General features: G+C 40.4%; 1 protein-coding gene across 6 annotated transcripts in view; it reads right to left on the bottom strand.

The window, feature by feature from the left end:
- The window catches only part of PRKCE (protein kinase C epsilon), a 522,142-nt gene that overhangs the window by 319,992 nt on the left and 180,752 nt on the right, over positions 1–21,398 (bottom strand). For 3 of the 6 annotated variants that reach the window (XM_073339117.2, XM_073339116.2, XM_073339121.1), the window contains exon 3: positions 19,690–19,770. The exons of the other annotated variants lie outside the window; for them this stretch is intronic. In XM_073339117.2, the coding sequence (XP_073195218.1) occupies positions 19,690–19,770 (81 nt within the window). The remainder of the gene's footprint in view (positions 1–19,689; positions 19,771–21,398) is intronic. 6 annotated transcript variants of the gene reach the window in all.

The following is a 21,398-nucleotide window of genomic DNA, read 5'->3' as shown; positions in this document are numbered from 1 at the left end:
AACACATACACAGTCTGGTTCTATCACAATCTTCTGCACTCAGAAAGGATATCAGAACTCTACATTTTCTTAATCAACTACTTCTCTCCTTTTCACAATGGTCCAATATTGCTTCAAAGAGATTACTCTGTACCCATCCTATGTTTCACTGACAGGTGTCTATGATAAAAGTCAGGGTGAGAAGGAGCAGGTTTGGAATATCCTGCACTAAATCTTTAATGTGAAATATTTCAATAAAAACTAATTTAAAAATAAAATTAGGAACCTTTCAGATAACCCCCCTCCCATTTGTGTCACAGAGGTGAGGAACAGAATAAAGTGATTCTGCCACCCTTACTTCCATCAATAATCCCAGCTGCTTCCAGTGACTGAGGGTTAGAGCATTGGACCTAAACAAGGGATTCAGTCAATTTTGCATTTAATATCTAATAAATTCCAGTTAATTTAATTACATTAATTTAGCTCCCAAATTCTTTAATATCTTCAAGTAGGTCACAAGTGTGGCCTACCCTGGAGAGTTGAGTACATCTCTGTAGGTAACAGATGCTAATGTACGTACAAACACTCAGCACCACTGACTGACTCACTGATCCAACAGAGGAAAGCCAATGAGCCAAACCCTCTGCTGGGCACAGTGCCGACAAGGGAGCCAATTGGGGCCCTCTGATTCTCAAGCCACTTTATGGCAGCCTCAGCACCTAGCTGCAGGGGGTGGCATAAGAGCCAGCTATACCTGTCTCAGACTCCCCGACCCTGTGGGAATCCCAGCTAAGGAGATACAGAGTCCGCACTCCGTATACCACTGAGGTAGTGAAAGGGGAGCCGAGCAGGACAGAATCTGGCACAATAACTTTACATCTAAAGTGAAAGAAAGGATGAGAAGAGAACTTTGAGCAGGGGGTTGGACTAGATGACCTCCTGAGGTCCCTTCCAACCCTGATATTCTATGATTCTATGAGATATTGATCAAATAATACATTGTGTGCTCCCAAAGGAATATTAATGCATATTTTAAAAGGGCATTAGTTTAAAGCACCAGCAAAAGTGCATCATCTTGACCAAAGGTGGTCACAAACATTACGCAGGAAATCCCCAGCCCCAGGAACGTCAGCCCAAACACTAGTGCCCGATTACCGGGTAGCACCTCTGCCTCAAGAACTGATTCCAGTTAGAGAGATTACAGCAAAAAGCAAAACTTCCCTACTGTTTACCATAGGTCCCTGCAAAGTTACACCACACCAGAAAACTAACACCACAGCATTTTCTTCCAAGACTAGAAACTTGCTCAGATGTTAAGAATTTGTAAGACTGTGTGATGTTGCCATCTGGTGACTCCTGCCATGACAATATGCATTAGTTTATCCTGGATTTTCTCTAATTCTGTCTACCATATTTCAAGGTATCTGAGGACCAGGAACCCAGAACTCCTGAGTGCTAACCCTTGCTCAGACATGGAGTCCCACCTGTGATCTATCTAGAAACTTGTCCAGGTTTTCATCTCATCACCATAGTAGATAAGCCCCTCAAAATCATCCATGGATTTTTCCTCAAGAACCCTGTGCAGTGGAGAAGAAGTATCATCTCCACTTTACAGATGGAGAATTGATGTATAGTGTAGATTCAGTGACTTATGTAAAGTCTCAGAAAAGTCTGCAGCTGAATTGGGAATTCAACCCAATTCTCCTGAAATCCAGTCCATTGCCCAACCCATTAGACCATAATTCCCTTCTTGCCTCATTTTCCCCATCTGTAAAAAAGGGCAATTTTAATTTATACTTACCTAAATCACAAGAGTGTTGCAAAGATTATTGATTTACTGTTTCTAAAGTGCTGTGAAGAGGAGAAATGCTATATAAGTGCAAATATTATGTAGTAGGTCATGTTACATTTTCCTAGTAGAAGGGTAGAGGACATCAGCCATGTCAGCACAAGCACTGTATGCACAAAATAAGGACACTGATTTTGCTAATTAAATAGGATTAGAGAAGAAAGAAATTCTAATGCTTTAAACTTATAGTAACCACTATCCTACAATTTGTTTGTACTGACTGTTTTCAAAGGCTTAGTAAATATATTTCAGCAAACAATGAGAACACCCTCAAACATCTGCATATATACACACTCTGTTCCATCTTCTACCTAGTAGAGACGATTTGCTTTTCACGTTGTGTGATAACTGTCAGTGGGGTTTTGTTTTTCATTTTGGTTCTTTTCGGTTTTCAGACAGCGCATTTATGTGGGTTTGCCACAAGTGAAACAAGAATTACCTGCACTCCGTAAACAAGAGACAGGAAACTGAAGCAAGCAACCCACCCTTAGAAACCATTCTTGCTGCATTTGGACTTAAGCATCCACATGTAACCATCATAAATTTAACCACACACATTAAAGGGACTGATCCTGCTCCCACTGAGTAGAGTTTTGCCACTGACTGCACAGGAGCAAGAGAAAGCCTTACTTTTTTTTCCTCCCCTCTTTCAAATAGCGATTAGATGTGCTTGTAGCAAGTATAAGACAAAGATCTGAGTTTTGCACCAAAACTAGGCCAGACCACAACAATGACAGATAGTACTTGCAGAACAATTCTTTTTAAAAAATATGCTACCTTTTGTACTGTAACATTTGCCAAAGTCTAATTTTTGTAATATGTTATCCCTGGGAATTCCAAGGCATAAGCAGAAGGCAGAATTATACCTATAAACAGAATAATGTAAATTTTTTCAGCAAAGAGCCACGTACTGAAACAGCAGGAATTTAGAGCCAACAATATCCCACTTTAAACTGATTAAACTGGAATGGAAATATTTATTTTTCTGAGATGGTATATAACATATCTGATGCTTTTCAAGCACTAATTGGTCAAATTTCAGCTGAAGCAGACACACACTCGCCAGCTCTGATCAAGCTAGCACACTAAAAATAGGAGTGCAGCCATCACAGTAAAAGCATCAGAAAGGGCTAGCTGCCCTGAGTACATGCCAGTGTTTTTATATGCGTACATTTAGCATTTTCTGGGCATTGGTCTCTGCTATTGAGTATGCCTCTTAAATGAATGATTTGATCCATTTTTCTTGCAAGAATTTGGAAACCCTCTTTTTGGTGGAGGGAGCTCAGGAGAGGCACTGAACAAGGGGTTGGGCGAGTCACTGGCCAGAGGACAGAGACAGGCAGTATGTCTTTGGGCATTGGGAGAGCACACATGAAAGAAGAAAATGCTGCATTTAAGGAAGGTGTGTAACTGCCAGCCAATGCAGAAACGGGTCATCCATTGGATATGCTTAACTTTTAGGGGCATCAAGCACTGCTGACATCACTATGGTTTGCATACTGTGCACTGTTGCCAACTGTCATTATTTTAATTATAGGTCACACTGTATTTGGTGTTTTTCTGAAAGCCCCAGTTCCAGGATTCAAGTGACAAAGTGATAATCTCAACTTTCAATTTTAAAAAGAAGAGTTAATTTCTAGCCTTTGTGGTAGCAGAGAAAACCTTAAAACCATGACCTGATCATTCCCTAAAGGCTCAGAATCCAGAAGGCAAATAAGAGTAACACTTTTAAAAATTATTTGTAAGACAACCTCATGATTTTTGAATGCTTATGGTTGGCACTACTGATTACATTCTGGGGAGCCCAAGCACCAGGATTCTGGCTGTCCCCTGCACAAGCTACATAGAGACAAGAGAGAGCTAGTTGGGCCTTCTCTCTCCTCGTACACCTTCACAAGAAGCAACTGGAATATATCCCCAGAATTGTAGCTTTTCTCCCACCCCACTCCTTCAGCTTTTGAGTCCACAAGCGATTTTCACTCAATGAATTGATGTGGCCATTCAGTCTGAATCCAAGCCTCACGATAAATATGTTTTGCAGAATTTCTTGATTTCAACCTGCTCTAAAAATCTGACCACTCTAGAGTCATAGGGATTTTTCTATAGCCATGTCTGACTATTTTATTTGTAATTTAAATATTTTTAAAAATTAATCCCAGGTAAATCCTTTTGCTATTTATCTACAATCTACTCAATCTTCTCTATGGATTCCTTTAACATTATCCAATCCAAAATAGCCAGAAATTATCTGTTCTTGATTTGAAACTATCTGCCTCATTGGGGTGCATCTTTATGGCAGTAATTTTAAGTAGTAGTCGTGGTAATATTAAGTAATTAGAAAGATTATTCATAGCTTTGCTTATTAAGCAATGGTTTATCCTCCCAACAGTGGCCGCTTTATCTAATCTTTAAATTCTGGTAATTCACAGTTTCTCTGGCATTCTGACATAGTCACTCCCCACAAAGCCAAATTAAGTACACTTCATTGGTCTTCCCAGACCAAATCTTCTATTAAAATCTGCTCTATAGTGAAAGTTATACTGTCATCAATGCACCTGTTACTGACTTTTAATTGTAATGGGCCCTAAGGCCCTGGGTAAGGGGAGAGGCTTCTTTCTAAATAATATCCTTAACCCAGGCAAAATCTCTAGTGGGGGATTTTTTTCCTGGGTAAGGACTTTAAAATTTGGCTCATTACTATTCATACCACTAGAAATCAAAAAGTGTAGAGTTCAAACCCTCAGTACTTGCTTGGACAAAAATCCTACCAACTTGTGGTGTTTAGATGCTGCTTGTAATTATTAGAACTGGGAGCACTGGCTGTTGGGAGTCTGAAAGGACAGGAAACAGGAAGGAGGGGGTGGAGTTGAGGAGGCAGAGTGAGAGCTACTGAGGGTGCAGCAGCAGCTTGGTAAAGAGATATCCACTTTAAAAATAAAGTCCTGTTGAAGTTTGCTAGTACCTTGCCTGGTTGCTACAACACAACTTCACTGGGATTTTTTTTTTCCTTGAGTAAAAACTGCAGGATCAGATCTCACATTTGTTGAGTGCAACTATGAGATTTAAACAGCTTTTTCCATATTGTGGAAGGGGCTGATCAAAAAGTAAATGTGAAGCTTTCTACTGACTTCAGTGGACTTTGGACTAGGACCTGAACGTATCAGTTTCTGAATTAAAACTTTTGAGTTTGGACCGTTGCTCTTGTGGTCAATGAAATTACACCAGTGTAAAACCAATATACATGATACAGGAATAGCGCAGAGGTGTTTGCTAATGGTATAATTGTAATCCTCTTGCCAAAAAATAGCAAGGTTCAGGTGTTAACCTTTTGTCACATTTTAGGTGCATTTCCTCACAAATTACATATCAGACTTGGGATCCCATGTGCTGAGCTCCAAGAAAACAGAAAGGTCTGGGTAACCAAATGGGTGCTTCCCACATCAGCAAGTGATGAATAGAGACATACAGTTTGTAATTAAAGCAGAGGGCAACAAAGCTTAACTCAGTTTGATCACTGTGGCAGGCGTGGAGCTGCTATGTAATAATATAAGATTATTATGCTATGCTAAGAATATACTGGTCTATAATAATTTTATGAATACTGTATGTGACCTGGTCAGTGAGGTAGAGTTAGTGTATAGTTATACTGAGTTATTACATTTTCTAGTACAAATGTATTGGTCTAGCTTAATAGGGAAAAAAAAGCAGGAAGGCATCACAGAGGTCTAGATAAGCCATCTCCCAACGACATTTGGTGGGCAATTACAGGACAATGAACTATTTCCAGGCTCCAGCCTAAGATCGCAAAGTGCCAATGCCAGAAGCTAAGAGATCAAAGGGCTATAAACAGGTAAAAAGTGCCTTCATCTCTGAGAAGGGGAGTGATCAAACAGACAGAGCAGCTTTGAAAGAGTGTCTCCCCCCAAAGGAGAGGGGGTGAACAGTTTTGTGAGTTAAGGGAACACATCATGCCACCCAAACCCAAGTGGTCTTGGTGGGGAGTGGAATGAAGGGGAGTTATAGGAAACGTAGATCTACCATGATCCCAATGTGGAAAATGGATGGACACCTGATAAGCTAGACATGATTACAATCTGTTTACCATTTTAAGACCCGTTTGCTTCTTAAATGCTTTTATGTTATTTATTTAACATCAGTCATTAATTTATGAATTGTTGTAGCCATGTTGATCTCAGGGTATTAGAGAGACAAGGTGGATGAAGTAATATTTTTATTGGACCGACTTCTGTTGGTGAGAGAGACAAGCTTTGGAGTTTACACAGAGGACCTGAAGGAGAGCTCGGTGTAAGCTCGAAAGCTTGTCCCCCCCATACAACAAAAGAGGGACACAGTAAAATATTTACCCAGAACCCCAGAGTCTCCACAAAGCTGGATTTTACAAAGTGTGCACTCTGAAACAAAGAAAAGTCACATTAGAATGAAGGCTGTCTTGCAGGGGGCCCTCTGGATAGACGGTTGTTATGTCACTCCACCGGCTGCTCACTGAGTACTAACCATAAGCAAGACATGTGCATGCCTCTGCGAAGAAACAAACAGCGTCCGGGCTCTGGCAATAGTAAATGGGGGACAATACAAAAGCTGGGCTGTGGTGCCAGTGACCAGGGTTTCCCTCTCTCCCTCACCTAATTCCTCCAATTTCCACCAGCACTGGGCACAGCAGATGTCTGTGCTTCACTGTGGTGTGTGACTGCACTTATTGTGGAAGTACCATTTAGGCAGGCTTTCCCATTGTAGACTGGGAGTTGCTTTGCATGAGCTGCTTCTGTCCTCAGTGCTATCCCATGACACCATATATGCAGTAAAGTCTTAGCGGCTTGGTAGTGGTGAGGGAGACAAAGTAGCTGCTTTCTGACTGGATAAGGAGTATGTCAGTCAGTGACTACTGGTGCAGCTACACCCCATCCTAGCAAGGAAATATATTTTCAGTCTGAGCTCTGAAGCAAAGGGGTATTAGTTCCTAAGCAGCCCGACAGCCCAAATTCAAACAGTACCATTCCCAAATGTTTAGCCCTTCATTCCATAAACTTCTTTTACCAATTAACTATTATCCTCATCTAATATAAGACTGCATGTGTAGCTTTTCTTTTTTAATTAAAGAGTTCCACTGGGCTAGTGTTTATTGTGATTGAAGACTTTGGGCCAGAGGCTGTCACGCAGTAGGACAGAGTTGTATATTACCCATCCCTGACTCAGAGGCCAGATTTTCAAATGTATTTAATGCCTAAAGATGCAGACAGGCACAGTGGAAAATCCCAGTAGGCTCCTAAGCGAGTTGGTACTGAAATCAATGGATAACAAAATCAATTAAATCAAATCAAAAACATCTGTCCCTATGTGCCTGTAGAGAAGGGGATTCACCTCACAAAAGGGCATGCAGCGTCACTTCAACATCCTTCCCTCAGGATCTCTCTGGGGAGAAGAGAAGGAGACCTCTGCAGGCAGGAGCTACTGACAGTAGGCACTGAGCAAAAAACTGACAACTATGATGTTCTACTAAAATATTGTGTGGATATACTGAATTGAGCCTTATTTTCTGGAGTAAGTTGAGGGCCTGTAAATAACCATAGTGGACAGCTTCTTGGTTCACTCCAGATTCCCTAAATAAGAGCACCTGCCTCCATTTATTATCACTACTTAAGTGGTAGCTTTAGCATGCAGTGAGGCAACTATTTCATAAGGATTAATTTCAGGTCAAATCATGGTCTTAATGACATCAATGATAAAATCCCACTGATTTTAGACCAGATTTTGACACTTAATATTGTCTTTTGTTTTGCAAATTAACTAAAGATAAAAATATGCAGTTGGAATTATGCAGATAATGCTTTGGGAAAAACGCATTCCCCCCAAACTCATGGAACAGATATCAATGACATCCATTTTTCATTCATCGCATTTACAAAGGATTTGTGGGTATGTTTTATTACTGTTTCAGTGTACCTTGTTGTATCAATTGCAGTAAAACAGCAACACAGGAGCACTAATAAATTTAGGTCAGTGTCCTTAATATTGTTACACTTAAGATCACCTTTTCAATCAGGATTTACATTATCTGACATTTAATTGACCACTCTAACTTCAACTGAAATCCTACTCCTCAAGTTTGTTGGGCAGGAAAAATGGAAAAAGAAGATACACAGTTTTAATCGAAGTTTAGCAGCATGATGTTTAACTTACTAAAATAAAATAAGTGTTGCAGCTCTGCACAGAAACTATTTACTAATCCAAAGACCTATGTCTCCCAGGAATGCAGGAGAAGAGAAAGCATAAAGAAGGAAAAATGAGCAAACAAGCAAAAAGAAAAAAAAGGGAACAAATAGATTCCAGATGTTCAGAGGCAGTTTCATCTGAATGTTACATTAAAACTGATGTTACATCTGAATGTTCATTAAAACTGTTTTGGCTTCATTAGTGGTCCAGAAGATAGACTGCATATAATATATTATCCAGAGTTTTTCAGAACAACAACGCTACACTAATTTCATTTTTACCAAGATGTGCTCTAAGACAATTCAAGTTCCTCAGTGGAATACATAATTGTATTATTAATTTATATAACCCTTTAATAGCAAAGTGTTTGTACTGATGAGTTTACCAGTAGGTGGTGCCGCTGAAATAGATCCTGACTGGAGTATTATGCCATTGTAACTCTGAGAAAGGATTGCTGGGACTTATACAATACGTAGCTTTTGTAACTCTAAAAACCATTGATTATGAAATATCAGTTAAGTTTTCCATTTTAGGGGTCTGGGACAGTTTCAGGTAAAGAATCACAAAGTAGGTCAGAAGCCCCAGAACAACCCAACCGGGAAGTCTTGGCTATAAAATAGCTACTTAACGTGTGCTTCATTGACTTTATATATCCAGGGCCCAATACTATTTAAATAAAACAATGCTAACATTTGTTGTTCTCCATCTGAAGGAGTCTCCATGAGCTCAACACAATGTAACACTACATTAATCACCAAGGTTACGCTGCCTAAAACAATAGGAATCCTGCAGAGGCTCATGGCTTTGAATATACCAGTGTAGAATAATTCAGTATATGGCAGTAGTTACATCTGATTTTCATTAACTCATTTGAAAGTGACCTCAGGCGTCTCAAAGCCTTTGTCACCCAAGCTACTAGTGCTGAAGAGGCAATGCTCTTAAGGTTTTTCTTCCGAAGGAACAGTGCAGTACAAGGAAGGCACTGTTTGTGCAGCCTGTTCTGGACATTTTACTGTTGTGTTTGTTTCTAGTTTACAAGAACAGAAGCATGCTCTGAGTGCCTGATCCAAACCTACTGATGTCATGCCAATAGAATTGGAAAGAGTCCCATTGACTTCCATGGGTTCTGGATCAAGCCCTGAATACAGATTAAATAAAAGGAAGGACTGAGAAAAAATAAAAATACAGGGCCAAATGCTGATGAACCCCGTAGGGTTGTATAAAGTCAAAATCTGCAAATTACATGTTCCAGGCTAACTGGCTATGTGAAAAGCCGAACACCAGTCCAATATGCCAAATCCTTGACAATGTTAGGTGGGAAATCTCCTTTGACTAAGATAATTAATACAACATATATATAACTGAATCATCCCCGGGGATGGGGAGAGAAAAATCAAACAAAAGCGTTATTTCTTACCTGTGAAGTTTGTTTTCATATGATTAAGTAAAACATTGGCTCCAATTCTGATAAAGAAAATGTTTAATCTACCCAGAAGCAGTCGAAGAACTTTTGGTGGCACAGGACTACTTTACATACCTACACACACATCCATCCAGAAACTATTCAAAGTATGAAAACCCCCCGACAAAACAAGAAACAGAGACAAGTTCACGTATCTGATAAAACAGTATGCCCCTACTCTACTTGAGCTACATTGATGACATCTTCATCATCTGGACCCATGGAAAAGAAGCCCTTGAGGAATTCCACCATGATTTCAACAATTTCCATCCCACCATCAACCTCAGCCTGGACCAGTCCACACAAGAGATCCACTTCCTGGACACTACAGTGCTAATAAGCGATGGTCACATAAACACCACCCTATACCGGAAACCTACTGACCGCTATACTTACCTACATACCTCCAGCTTTCATCCAGACCACACCACACGATCCATTGTCTATAGCCAAGCTCTATGATACAACCGCATTTGCTCCAACCCCTCAGACAAACACCTACAAGACAAACACCTCTACCAAGAGTTCTTACAACTACAATACCCACCTGCTAAAGTGAAGAAACAGATTGATAGAACCAGAAGAGTACCCAGAAGTTACCTACTCCAGGACAGGCCCAACAAAGAAAATAACAGAACGCCACTAGCCATCACCTTCAGCCCCCAACTAAAACCTCTCCAACGCATCATCAAGGATCTCCAACCTATCCTGAAGGACGACCCATCACTCTCACAGATCCTGAGAGACAGGCCAGTCCTTGCTTACAGACAGCCCCCCAACCTGAAGCAAATACTCACCAGCAACCACACACCACACAACAGAACCACTAACCCAGGAACCTGTCCTTGCAACAAAGCCCATTACCAACTGTGTCCACATATCTATTCAGGGGACACCATCATAGGGCCTAATCACATCAACCACACTATCAGAGGCTCATTCACCTGCACATCTACCAATGTGATATATACCATCATGTGCCAGCAATGCCCCTCTGCCATGTACATTGGCCAATTCTACATAAAAGAATAAATGGACACAAATCAGACGTCAAGAATTATAACATTCAAAAACCAGTCGGAGAACACTTCAATCTCCCTGGTCACTTGATTACAGACCTAAAAGTCGCAATTCTTCAACAAAAAAACTTCAAAAACAGACTCCAACGAGAGACTGATGAATTGGAATTAATTTGCAAACTGGACACCATTACATTAGGCTTGAATAAAGACTGGGAGTGGATGTGTCATTACACAAAGTAAAACTATTTCCCCATGTTTATTCCCCCCCACCACCACTGTTCCTCACACGTTCTTGTCAACTGCTGGAAATGGCCCACCTTGATTATCACTACAAAAGGTTTTTTTTCTCTCCTGCTGGTAATAGCTCAGCTTACCTGATCACTCTCCTTACAGCGTGTATGGTAACACGCATTGTTTCATGTTCTCTGTGTATATAAATCTCCCCACTGTATTTTCCACTGCTTGCATCCGATGAAATGAGCTGTAGCTCACGAAAGCTTATGCCCAAATAAATTGGTTAGTCTCTAAGGTGCCACAAGTCCTCCTCGTTCTTTATGCCCCATCTATTTTTATAAGGCTTGCTATCATAACCCCATCTCTCTGATAACCTGCAATAAAACTATTGCGCTGTGGCTTCCTACTACAGACAAACTAAGCAGAACGGGCGCGTCTTAGAGTGCTCTCCCACAGCCTCGAGAGCATTCATAGGATAGCTGAGCTGGATGATCTACCAGTAAGAAGAGTTGGTTAGTTTGAAAACCTAAACTTTTTGATAATCTTGCTAGTTTCTACTCTCTCATTTACAGGAGTGCTTTATGTTTCAGTGGGCCCCATGGCAGCTCAGCGTTCTTTTATACTTCTGTGTTCCCCTTCTGCCACAGAATGTGCTTAGATTAACAGAAGCAAAATACAGATTATGAATGATGGGTGCTGGAGTCTTTTCGGAGTATGCACGGTTTGTGCACTCTGCTGATGAAGTTCAGGGATGACTTTTAAACAACAGCTGAAGACATGGTTGTTAGGCGAAACTTTCCATTATTAATTTTTTGCCACTGTAATTATGAGCCAAATTCTGAACTCAGTTACAATGCCATGGCTCAAGAGTAAATCCTTTCATTCCAATCAGTTACTCCCAATTTACAATAGTGTAACTAAGATAAGAATATGGCTCTATCTTTGTACACAGATGTCCTGTATTCTATAAAATGCACTGGGATGGGATAATGAAGAGTGCTTTCTCACTGTCTGTTGTTTAACACGTACACCTAGTATGAGCAACTTCTGCACATATATTTTATTCAAATTCTGCTTTTTCAAAACCAGAAAAGTTCTATGATGATTTTAAAAAGGAAACAAATTCTCATTTTTAACAGGCTTAAGTGATGTTTCATTTTATTTCTCACTCCCTTTTGATCAAACATAGGCAATCGGTCTAAGAATGACTAGTGAGCCAAATCTTCCAATCATTAACTCAGTCTCCATTCAGTACACTCACTCTTTCTCTCCATCTCTAGCAAAACTTCCAGGGTTTCAGTGACAGTTTTTCTTGAACGAGGACAGCAAGAATTGGTTCATATTGGCTCAGTAACTATATTTTGTGTTTATACAGTATAGTGCCCCACATGACAATTTCCAACAACCTTGATCCTAATTATTTTAGTTTCACAGCATACTGTGGTTGGAGAAGTATCCACATTTTACAGAGGAGAAAACAGAGACAGAGAAATTAAATGACTTACCCAGCTCACACAATAAAGTATATGACAGAACCGACTACCCTGCCTTCCTCCACACTAACTCAGTCATCAATAATTCAGTATGTGGATGTTGAAAGTAACAGCAGCATCTTGCTTACTCTTTAGTGCTAAACTTCCACCTCTCTGAAATGTATTGACTATAATATCTGGTTATATATGTACACCAAGAAAATTATTAATATGTAAAAACCATGGTGTTTTAATGCAAACCTTTACTATAGTGCGTACTACTAGGAGCCTGCTATAATTATGAAGTGCATTAATATGAATTACACAAATCCTTAGAACTCTTCTCAAATACATTTTATTCTATTTTTCACTCAGACACAGGTTGAAGCACTTGAAGGTAGTGAACAAAATGCACGCAGCCAACACGCTGCTTGAACATCAAAGCAAACCTGGCACCGCAATGCAAGCTGCTGCAATTTAAAAGTAACCTTACTGAAACCCTTATTCCAGGAAATTTTTGAAATTGTAATTATTGCATTTGCAGTTAAGAGACCAGACCTTTTATTTTTCCATTGTATTAGTCTTTCCTTTAAGTGGTTCTCAAACTGTGGGTTGAAACACCCTGAATATCTGTGACACTAATGTTTGAGACCTTTAACTTGAATTTGTAACTGTATTGTGATGATTGTAAAATATTTGGACTGTAATATAACTTTGTAATACTACTGTAAAATTCATGATTCATGACTTAGTTACACTCTCAAGTAGTTTAGATGTCAAATCCTATCAACCATAACATTCTGACTTTTGGGTTTATTTTCTGGATTGTAAAGTGATGATTCAACAGAAGGCAATCTTCCCTTTAGTCAGTACTAAATAAATGCCCCTTCAAGGGATTACTGGGCATACTGCACTGCTAGAGATGGAGTCTTTCAAATAAGACAAAAGAAAGGTCCTGACTATTTGCAGTAGTTAAAGATCCCACGGCAGTTTTCATAAAGTCAGGGGCGGATCCTTATTCTAGTGTCCTCGACAAATTCTAAGACTCATGATTCTATCTTTGCCTAGCTATATTCCTCTGAAATTCCAACTGGAAAAATTGTTTTTCCACTTCTTAGCCTCTTGTTGTTCAATGTTGATGGGCACTTTAAACGGTTACATTGTTTCACCCCTGATGTGGCTGCATTTCAGTTGTGGATGAACTGATCTCTTCACAGTTTGAGTATCTGCTAGGGAAGTTTGTAAAAGGCTGAGATCCTTTCGGATAAAAGGAGCTATAAAAATATAAGATATTTTAAAATATTGATTTTTAAAAAAAAATAATCTACCATTACATCAGTGTTTGTTTCAAAAACAAAATTAACACCACCACTTTTGGAGGATTAGCCAAAAAGCTCAACATGTGAGCTTCTATGCTGGCACGAATCTCAGCATAGTGCAGACATCAATCAGTGATGCTGGTGGACAAGCAAAGAAGAAAACAAAATGCCAGGTTAAAAACTCTTGAAAAAAAACAACAGAATCTGGTAGAGAAAATTAACAGGGCAGCTGCAGTTCCCTCAGATTGAACTGAGAATCACAAAGTAAATAAAAAGAAAAGAGTACATTTCAATTTAAAATACTCTTATATGATTCAGCTTTTTTGATGTGATGCAGTTTAACAGTCAGCTCCTCAGCTGATATGAATTGGCATCACTCACTCAATCAGATTTACACCAGCTAAGGATATATCCCAGAGTCTCTAACACTGGATTATCGTTTATTATTGGGGCATTACATAGTTCTCTTGGAACTGTTTGTTTGTGTTCCAACTTTGTATACAAATAGGTTATTCCTTGAGAATATTCCCCAACCTCTAGAAAAGGGTTTAATAGGAATGGGAGAGAAATCAAGGGAATACAAAGTTTGAAACCCTGTGTACTATGCAATAGCTGAAAGTCTGTCACACAATTAAGACAATACAGAATGCATGGCAACTACTGTCAATGATTCGTATTTTACATTTATCATAGCATTACACACATTACATCTACATTTGGTAGAATGATCTGAATGAAATCTGAAGGCGATAGTGAATATGAATGAAAATGCATTATCTATAGGAAAGACACAGGACTAGGTAAAGTCTACATCAATTACTATTTCTGCTGGTTTAATTACTAAAGGCTTTCATAAAACCCTGGAGAACTGTGTAAGGTCCTAACCATCTTTGTTTAGATCTTGCTGCTGCTAAAATTTTCTGTAAACAATTCTGGACTGCTAGTAACAAACACATACTCTAAACAGTGATTTAGAGGTTTTCCTGAATGGCAGAGCAATTGTTTTAGACACTAAAAATCAGATTTTAATGTGCATGAAATGGCTCAAACAAAGAGACAAAACAAACTGAATTTTAAAGAGGAAAAAATAAATAGTAATGGAAATTAATTTAATCCAAAACTATACACTATACCTCATCACATTAGAAACAATTCAGCTGACATCTAATAAAGCTATGCCAAAATATTTCTCGTCTCAGCCAAACTAAGTGCATGGTGGGGGTGGTGGGGGGCAGAGGCAGGGGCAGCAATGGTAGCAGCCTTTCAAAACTAAACTAACCTTGGGGTGAGTGAGTTTGTTTGGCTGTTTGTGTGTTTCTTTCTCTTTCAGGTTATTTCAGTTACTGGGTCAGTTGGGATTGTGTGTCTGGGGACTGTTTGAGCCTTTGTTCCCTAGGTTTCAGAGTAACAGCCGTGTTAGTCTGTATTCGCAAAAAGAAAAGGAGTACTTGTGGCACCTTAGAGACTAACCAATTTAACCCTAGGTTAACTAACCCTAGGTCATCCTTGATCATCTTTGATCAGCCTCAATCAGCCTTCTGATCACCCTCCCCCTGTGCGATAAACGAGGGGGTAGGGCTGACCTAGGAGAGAAGGCCTTAAAAGCCAGAGGCTGAGCAACCAAGGGGAGCTAGTGAACAGGGGACCGCAAACAAGGGAGTTTGGGAGGGAGTTTGTAGGAGGGAGTTGTAACATAATCACTCTGGTTAAGAAGGGCTGCATCACCAGAGCCCTGTCTCCTCCATCTGCACCTGTATCCAGACAGACAACCTAACCATGGATGCCTCTAACCATTCTGGTGTGGATTTGCAGAGACTGTGGCCTGCATTTCCCACTCACAGAAAGCCAGGCTGGGGGGACCATCCAGTTGGAAAGGTGCCTGCTGGTGGAATCTCTCAGAAAGCAGGTGGGAGAGCTACAGGAAGAGGTGGCTAGGCTGAGAAGCCTCTGCGTCCATGAGGAATTCCTCGAGAATATTCATAAGGAAACATCCAAGGTGGAGGAGGCGATCCAGCTACAGAGGACTGTTGTCACACCACCAGGGGAGGAGGATATGGCTCTGTCACAGGGAGGACACTGGGGGTGGTTATTTCTGGCAGCAGGCAGTGCTCCAGCCCTACTCCCAATCCACCCACCATGGTGATAGAAAACTGATATGCTGCCCTGGCAACAAGTGATGAGGAATCACCCCCAAAAGTGGAGGAGGAGAAGCCATGTACCCTCAAGGCTGGGAGGATTGCAGCCACTCCCAGGAGGAAACATAGGGTAGTGGTGGTTGGTGACTCTCTTCTGAGGGGGACGGAGGCACCCATCTGTCACCCTGATATGGCATCCTGGGAGCTGTGCTGCCTGCCAAGAGCCCGTATCCGTTACAGAAATATTGTCGAGGATCATCCGGCCCTCTGACTCCTACCCCATGCTACTCATCCATGTGGGAACTAATGATACTGCGAGGTATAATCCTCAGCAGATCAGAAGTGACTGCAGCGCTCTGGGAGTAAGGGTGAAGGAGTTGGGAGTGCAAGTGGTTATCTCTTCAATCCTTTCGGTCAAGGGTAGGGGCCTAGGCAGAGACAGATGCATCCTGGAGGTGAATACCTGGCTGTGAAGATGGTGTTGCCTGGAGGGCTTCGGCGTCCTTGATCACGGGATGCTGTTCCAGGAAGAAGGACTACTAACCAGAGATGGGGTCCACCTATCAAGGAAGGGGAAGAGCATATTTGGATACAGTCTGACTAACCTAGTGAGGAGGGCTTTAAACTAGGTTCAAAGGGGGGCAGGTGATAAAAGCCCACAGGTAAGTCAAGAATGTGGAGACCTGGGAGAAGGTTCAGAATTTGGGGGGAGCATGAGCTGTTATACCAGGGACAAGGGAGAGATAAGATAGAACTGGGGGGAGGAATCAAATCAGTATCTTAGATGTCTGTATACTAATGTGAGAAGTATGGGGAATAAGCAGGAAGAACTCTAAATGCTAGTAAATAAACACAACTATGACATAATTGGCATCACAGAGACGCATGACTGGAATATTGGTATAAATGGATACAGCTTGCTCAGGAAGGACAGGCAGGGGAAAAAGGGAGGAGGTGTTGCCTTATATATTAAAAATGTATACACTTGGACTGAGATTGAAATGGAAATAGGAGACAGACTTGTTGAAAGGCTCTGGGTAAAGATAAAAGGGGTAAAAAACAAAGGTGATGTTGTGATCTACTACAGACCACCTAACCAGGAAGAAGAGGTGGATGAGGCTTTTTTTTTTAAACAACTAACAAAATCATCCAAAGCCCAGGACTTGGTGGTGATGGGGGACTTCAACTACACAGACATCTGTTGGGAAAACAACACACCAGGGCACAGATTATCCAGAAAATTCTTGGAATGTATTGGAGACAATTTTTAATTTCAGAAGATGGACAAAGCTACTAGGGGAGAGGCTATTCTAGATTTGATTTTGACAAATAGGGAGGAACTGGTTGAGAATTGGAAAGTGGACGGCAGCTTGGGTGAAAGTGAACCTGAAATGATAAGAGTTCATGATTCTAAGGAATGGTAAGAGGGAGAACAGCAAAATAAAGGAAATGGGTTTCAAGAAGGCAGACTTTAGCGAACTCAAGAAGTTGGTAGGTAAGATCCCAGGGGAAGCAAGACTAAGGTGAAAAACAACTGAAGACAGTTGGAAGTTTTTCAAACAGACATTATTAAGGGCACAAAAGCCACCTATCCCACTACATAGGAAAGATAGGAAGTATGGCAAGAGACCACCCTGGCTTAACTAGGAGATCTTCAATGATTTAAAAATCAAAAAAGAGTCCTACAAAAAGTGGAAACTAGGTCAAATTACAAAGGATTAATATAAACAAATAGCACTAGTATGTAGGGACAAAATTAGAAAGGCCACGACACAAAATGAGATCAAACTAGCTAGAGACATAAAGGGTAACAAGAAAACATTCTACAAATACATTATAAGCAAGAGGAAGACCAAGGACAGTTTAGGTATGTTACTCAATAAGTGGGGGGGAAATAATAACAGAAAATGTGGAAATGGCAGAGGTGTTTAATAACTTCTTTGTTTTGGTTTTCACCAAGGAGGTTGGTGGTGATTGAACATCTAACATAGTGAATGCCAGTGAAAATGAGGTAGGATCAGAAGAGGCTAAGCACAAGTTAAAAAATGACTTAGAGAAATTAGATGTCTTCAAGTCACCAGGGCCTGATGAAATGCATCCTAGAATACTCAAGAAGCTGACTGAGGAGATATCTGAGCCATTAGCGATTATCTTTGAAAAGTCATGGAAGACGGGAGAGATTCCAGAAGACTGCAGAAGGGCAAATATAGTGCCAATTTATAAAAAAGGAAATAAGGACAACCCAGGGAATTACAGACCAGTCAGCTTAACTTCTGTACCCAGAAGATAATGGAGCAAATAATTAAGTAATCAATTTGCAAACACCTGGAAGATAATATGGTGATAAGTAACAGTCAGCATGGATTTGTCAAGAACAAATCATGTCAGACCAATCTGATAGCTTTCTTTGAAAGGGTAACAAGTCTTGTGGATGGGGGAAAGCGGTAGATGTGGTATATCTTGACTTTAGTAAAGCTTTTGACTGTCTCGCATGACCTTCTCATAAACAAACTAGGGAAATGCAACCTAGATGGAGCTACTATAAGGTGGGTGCAAAACTGGTTAGAAAACCATTCCCAGAGAGTAGTTATCAGTGATTCACAGTCATGCTGGAAGGACATAACGAGTGGGGTCCCACAGGGATCAGTTCTGGGTCCGGTTCTGTTCAATACCTTCATCAATGATTTAGATAATGGCATAGAGAGTACACTTATAAAGTTTGTAAACAATACCAAGGTGGGAGGGATTGCAAGTGCTTTGGAGGATAGGATTAAAATTCAAAATGATCTGGACAAACTGGAGAAATGCAGTAAATAGGATGAAATTCAGTAAGGACAAATGCAAAGTACTTCATTTAGGAAGGAACAATCAGTTGCACACATACAAAATGGGAAATGGCTGCCTAGGAAGGAGTATTGTGGAAAGGACTCTGCGGGACACAGTGGACCACAAGGTAAATGAAAAGGAGTACTTGTGGCACCTTAGAGACTAACCAATTTATTTGAGCATAAGCTCATTCGAATGCATCCGATGAAGTGAGCTGTAGCTCACAAAAGCTTATGCTCAAATAAATTGGTTAGTCTCTAAGGTGCAACAAGTACTCCTTTTCTTTTTGCGAATACACACTATCACAGCTGCTACTCTGAAACCTGTCACAAGCTAAATGTGAGTCAACAGTGTAATGCTGTTTCAAAAAAAGCAAACATCATACTGGGATGTATTAGCAGGAGTGTTGTAAGCAAGACACGAGAAGTAATTCTTCCTCTCTACTCCACGCCGATTAGGGCTCAACTGGAGTATTATGTCCAGTTCCAGGAGCCACATTTCAGGAAGGATGTGGACAAATTGGAGAAAGTCCAGAGAAGCGGAACAAAAATGATTAAAGGTCTAGAAAACATGACCTATGAGGGAAGATTAAAAAATTGGGTTTGTTTAGTCTGCAAAAGAGAATACTGAGAGGGGACATGATAACAGTTTCCAAGTACGTAAAAGGTTGTTACAAGAAGGAGAGTGGTTAAGCACTGGAATAAATTGTCTAGGGAGGTTGTGGAATCTCCATCATTGGAGATTTTTAAGAGCAGATTAGACAAACATCTGTCAGGAATGGTCTAGATAATATTTAGTCCTGCCATGGGTGCAGGGGACTGGACTAGATGACCTCTCAAGGTCCCTTCCAGTCTTATGATTCTATAGCTTTCTCTGGTAACAGTGCAATGGTAACAATATCATCTCAATACCAATTACTGCAGGTCCCTCTGCAAAGGCATTTCCAAAAGCATACTACGAAACATGACCTTCTTAATATGAAAAAGCAACTTGAATAGCCTCCAGATTATGGGACAAGGCTGTTACAAGTCATTTTTACTTCAGAGGTTACCAAACCCACAGATTTATCCATCAATCTACCTTAAAGATCCACATATCTAACTAGCATAGACAAGCCACAAGTGGGTCAGCTCCAAGTGTCAATAAGATGATTGAACTACCTGAATTTAATCTGGGTAGCCTGCAAACAGGGACCAGTCGACTAGCAGAGCAAGTAGTCCTATACCTGCAGCTCTTTCCACCTATGGAAAAGCAGAAAAAAAAAAGAGTCTATTTCTTTAAGCCTCTTATTTATTTCATTACACGAAATACATCTGTGAACACTTGAGTTAAATAGATTTGTTTTTATTCTCCAATAAAACAGAATGGGGTCCCCTGGAAAAGCACACCTATTCCCAAAACAATACCTAATCATCTCCAGTATTAACATGTGATTACAGTGTGCAAGGCCCTTCCAGCAATAGCCATGTTCACTAAAGATAAGCATGTTCAACTTGGAATGTTTGGCACCATGAATAAAGGATATCTGCAGTCCCAGACCATGCACATGCCTAATGAATAGGAATTACGAGTAAGCCCCAAGAGAACCCACCCCCAGGAGTTTACTTTATAAATATGCTCAATCAATAGGTACAAAATGTTCAGTCTGAATGATTTCTGCACAACATTGGACAGTCCCATTCTATTTAGTCCCTCATCTAAATACATGTTCCAGTTCTGATCCAACATCATTGTTAGTGGGCAAGGAGTCTATTTTATGTGCTCAGCCCCCACTAAATAAGAAATACATAACAAGATTAATAGAACTGTATCATAGGACAAGACATGGACTCAGTACAAATGAAGATAGCCCATAAAATTTCCACAGGCTTCTGTGTTCTTCAGCTATGAAGGCTATTCCTGGTTATCAGGGACTGGATCAAGAGAATGCAACTTCTAGAGCAGCTATGGAATATTTCATTAAATATTTCAAACATTCTAATAATTTGGCAGAGCCCACTCAGGCAGTGGCTTCGGATGGAGCAACACCAACTTATGCATGCTCAGACTCTGGCCCTAGGTTTTGTCGTTATATAGGGCACTATAATGGAAAACTGGTACTTGAAAATTTCAAGGGATTCCAATGACCATATTCAGCAATTCCCAGTGTTTTAACATCAAGAAAGAGAGCTTACAGAGATCTCAGACCAACAATGATAAGGCTGGCAGGTCCATTCTAGAGGGCACCATGGTGAAGGTCATGGATATTTATTACTGGATTCAGGACAAGTGTCAAAAATTGTTTGCATACTATCAAATATTAACAACTAAAACAGAATTCAAAGAAATTTAGATATGAAAGAAATTTAGATATGAAATAAATAAATAGTTAAACAGGCAGGGCCATTTTTTAAAACACTTGAGATCCATCAAGCCATATAGTCGGACATAAGACATGAATGTTCATCGATGTTGCAGAAGTTGCTATACAGCATCAAATGTGCATTGCTTTGGTTGGAAAAATCCAAAAATGATGAACCGTGGGACTTGCACAAGTGACACCAAACACATACCCCAAAGGGCGTGGATAAAGATAGCTGATAGGGAACAAACACACACACACACCCCACTCCCCCAAACTCTGTATTTTGGCTCAGATACCATGTGGGCATCTATAGTCAATACCCAAACAGACTATTCAAGTTCAGCCATGGGAAAAAATGAGAACGGGCATGGTAAATTGTTACCTTAGAGTGCAGTAAAGAGTTGCATTCCCTAGGGAGGAAAGCTATGTCTATGAGAGGAAGGCTATCATGATGCCAGAGGCCTTGTCTTCATCAAATAGTTGTCAGGAAAAACAGAATATATACTCAAGTGATATCACTAAACA

Source organism: Lepidochelys kempii, chromosome 3 (assembly GCF_965140285.1).
Source record: "Lepidochelys kempii isolate rLepKem1 chromosome 3, rLepKem1.hap1, whole genome shotgun sequence".
Lineage (NCBI taxonomy): Eukaryota > Metazoa > Chordata > Testudines > Cheloniidae > Lepidochelys > Lepidochelys kempii.
The sequence above is the reverse complement of the archived record's forward strand: the minus strand, read 5'-3'. Positions and strand labels throughout refer to the sequence as shown.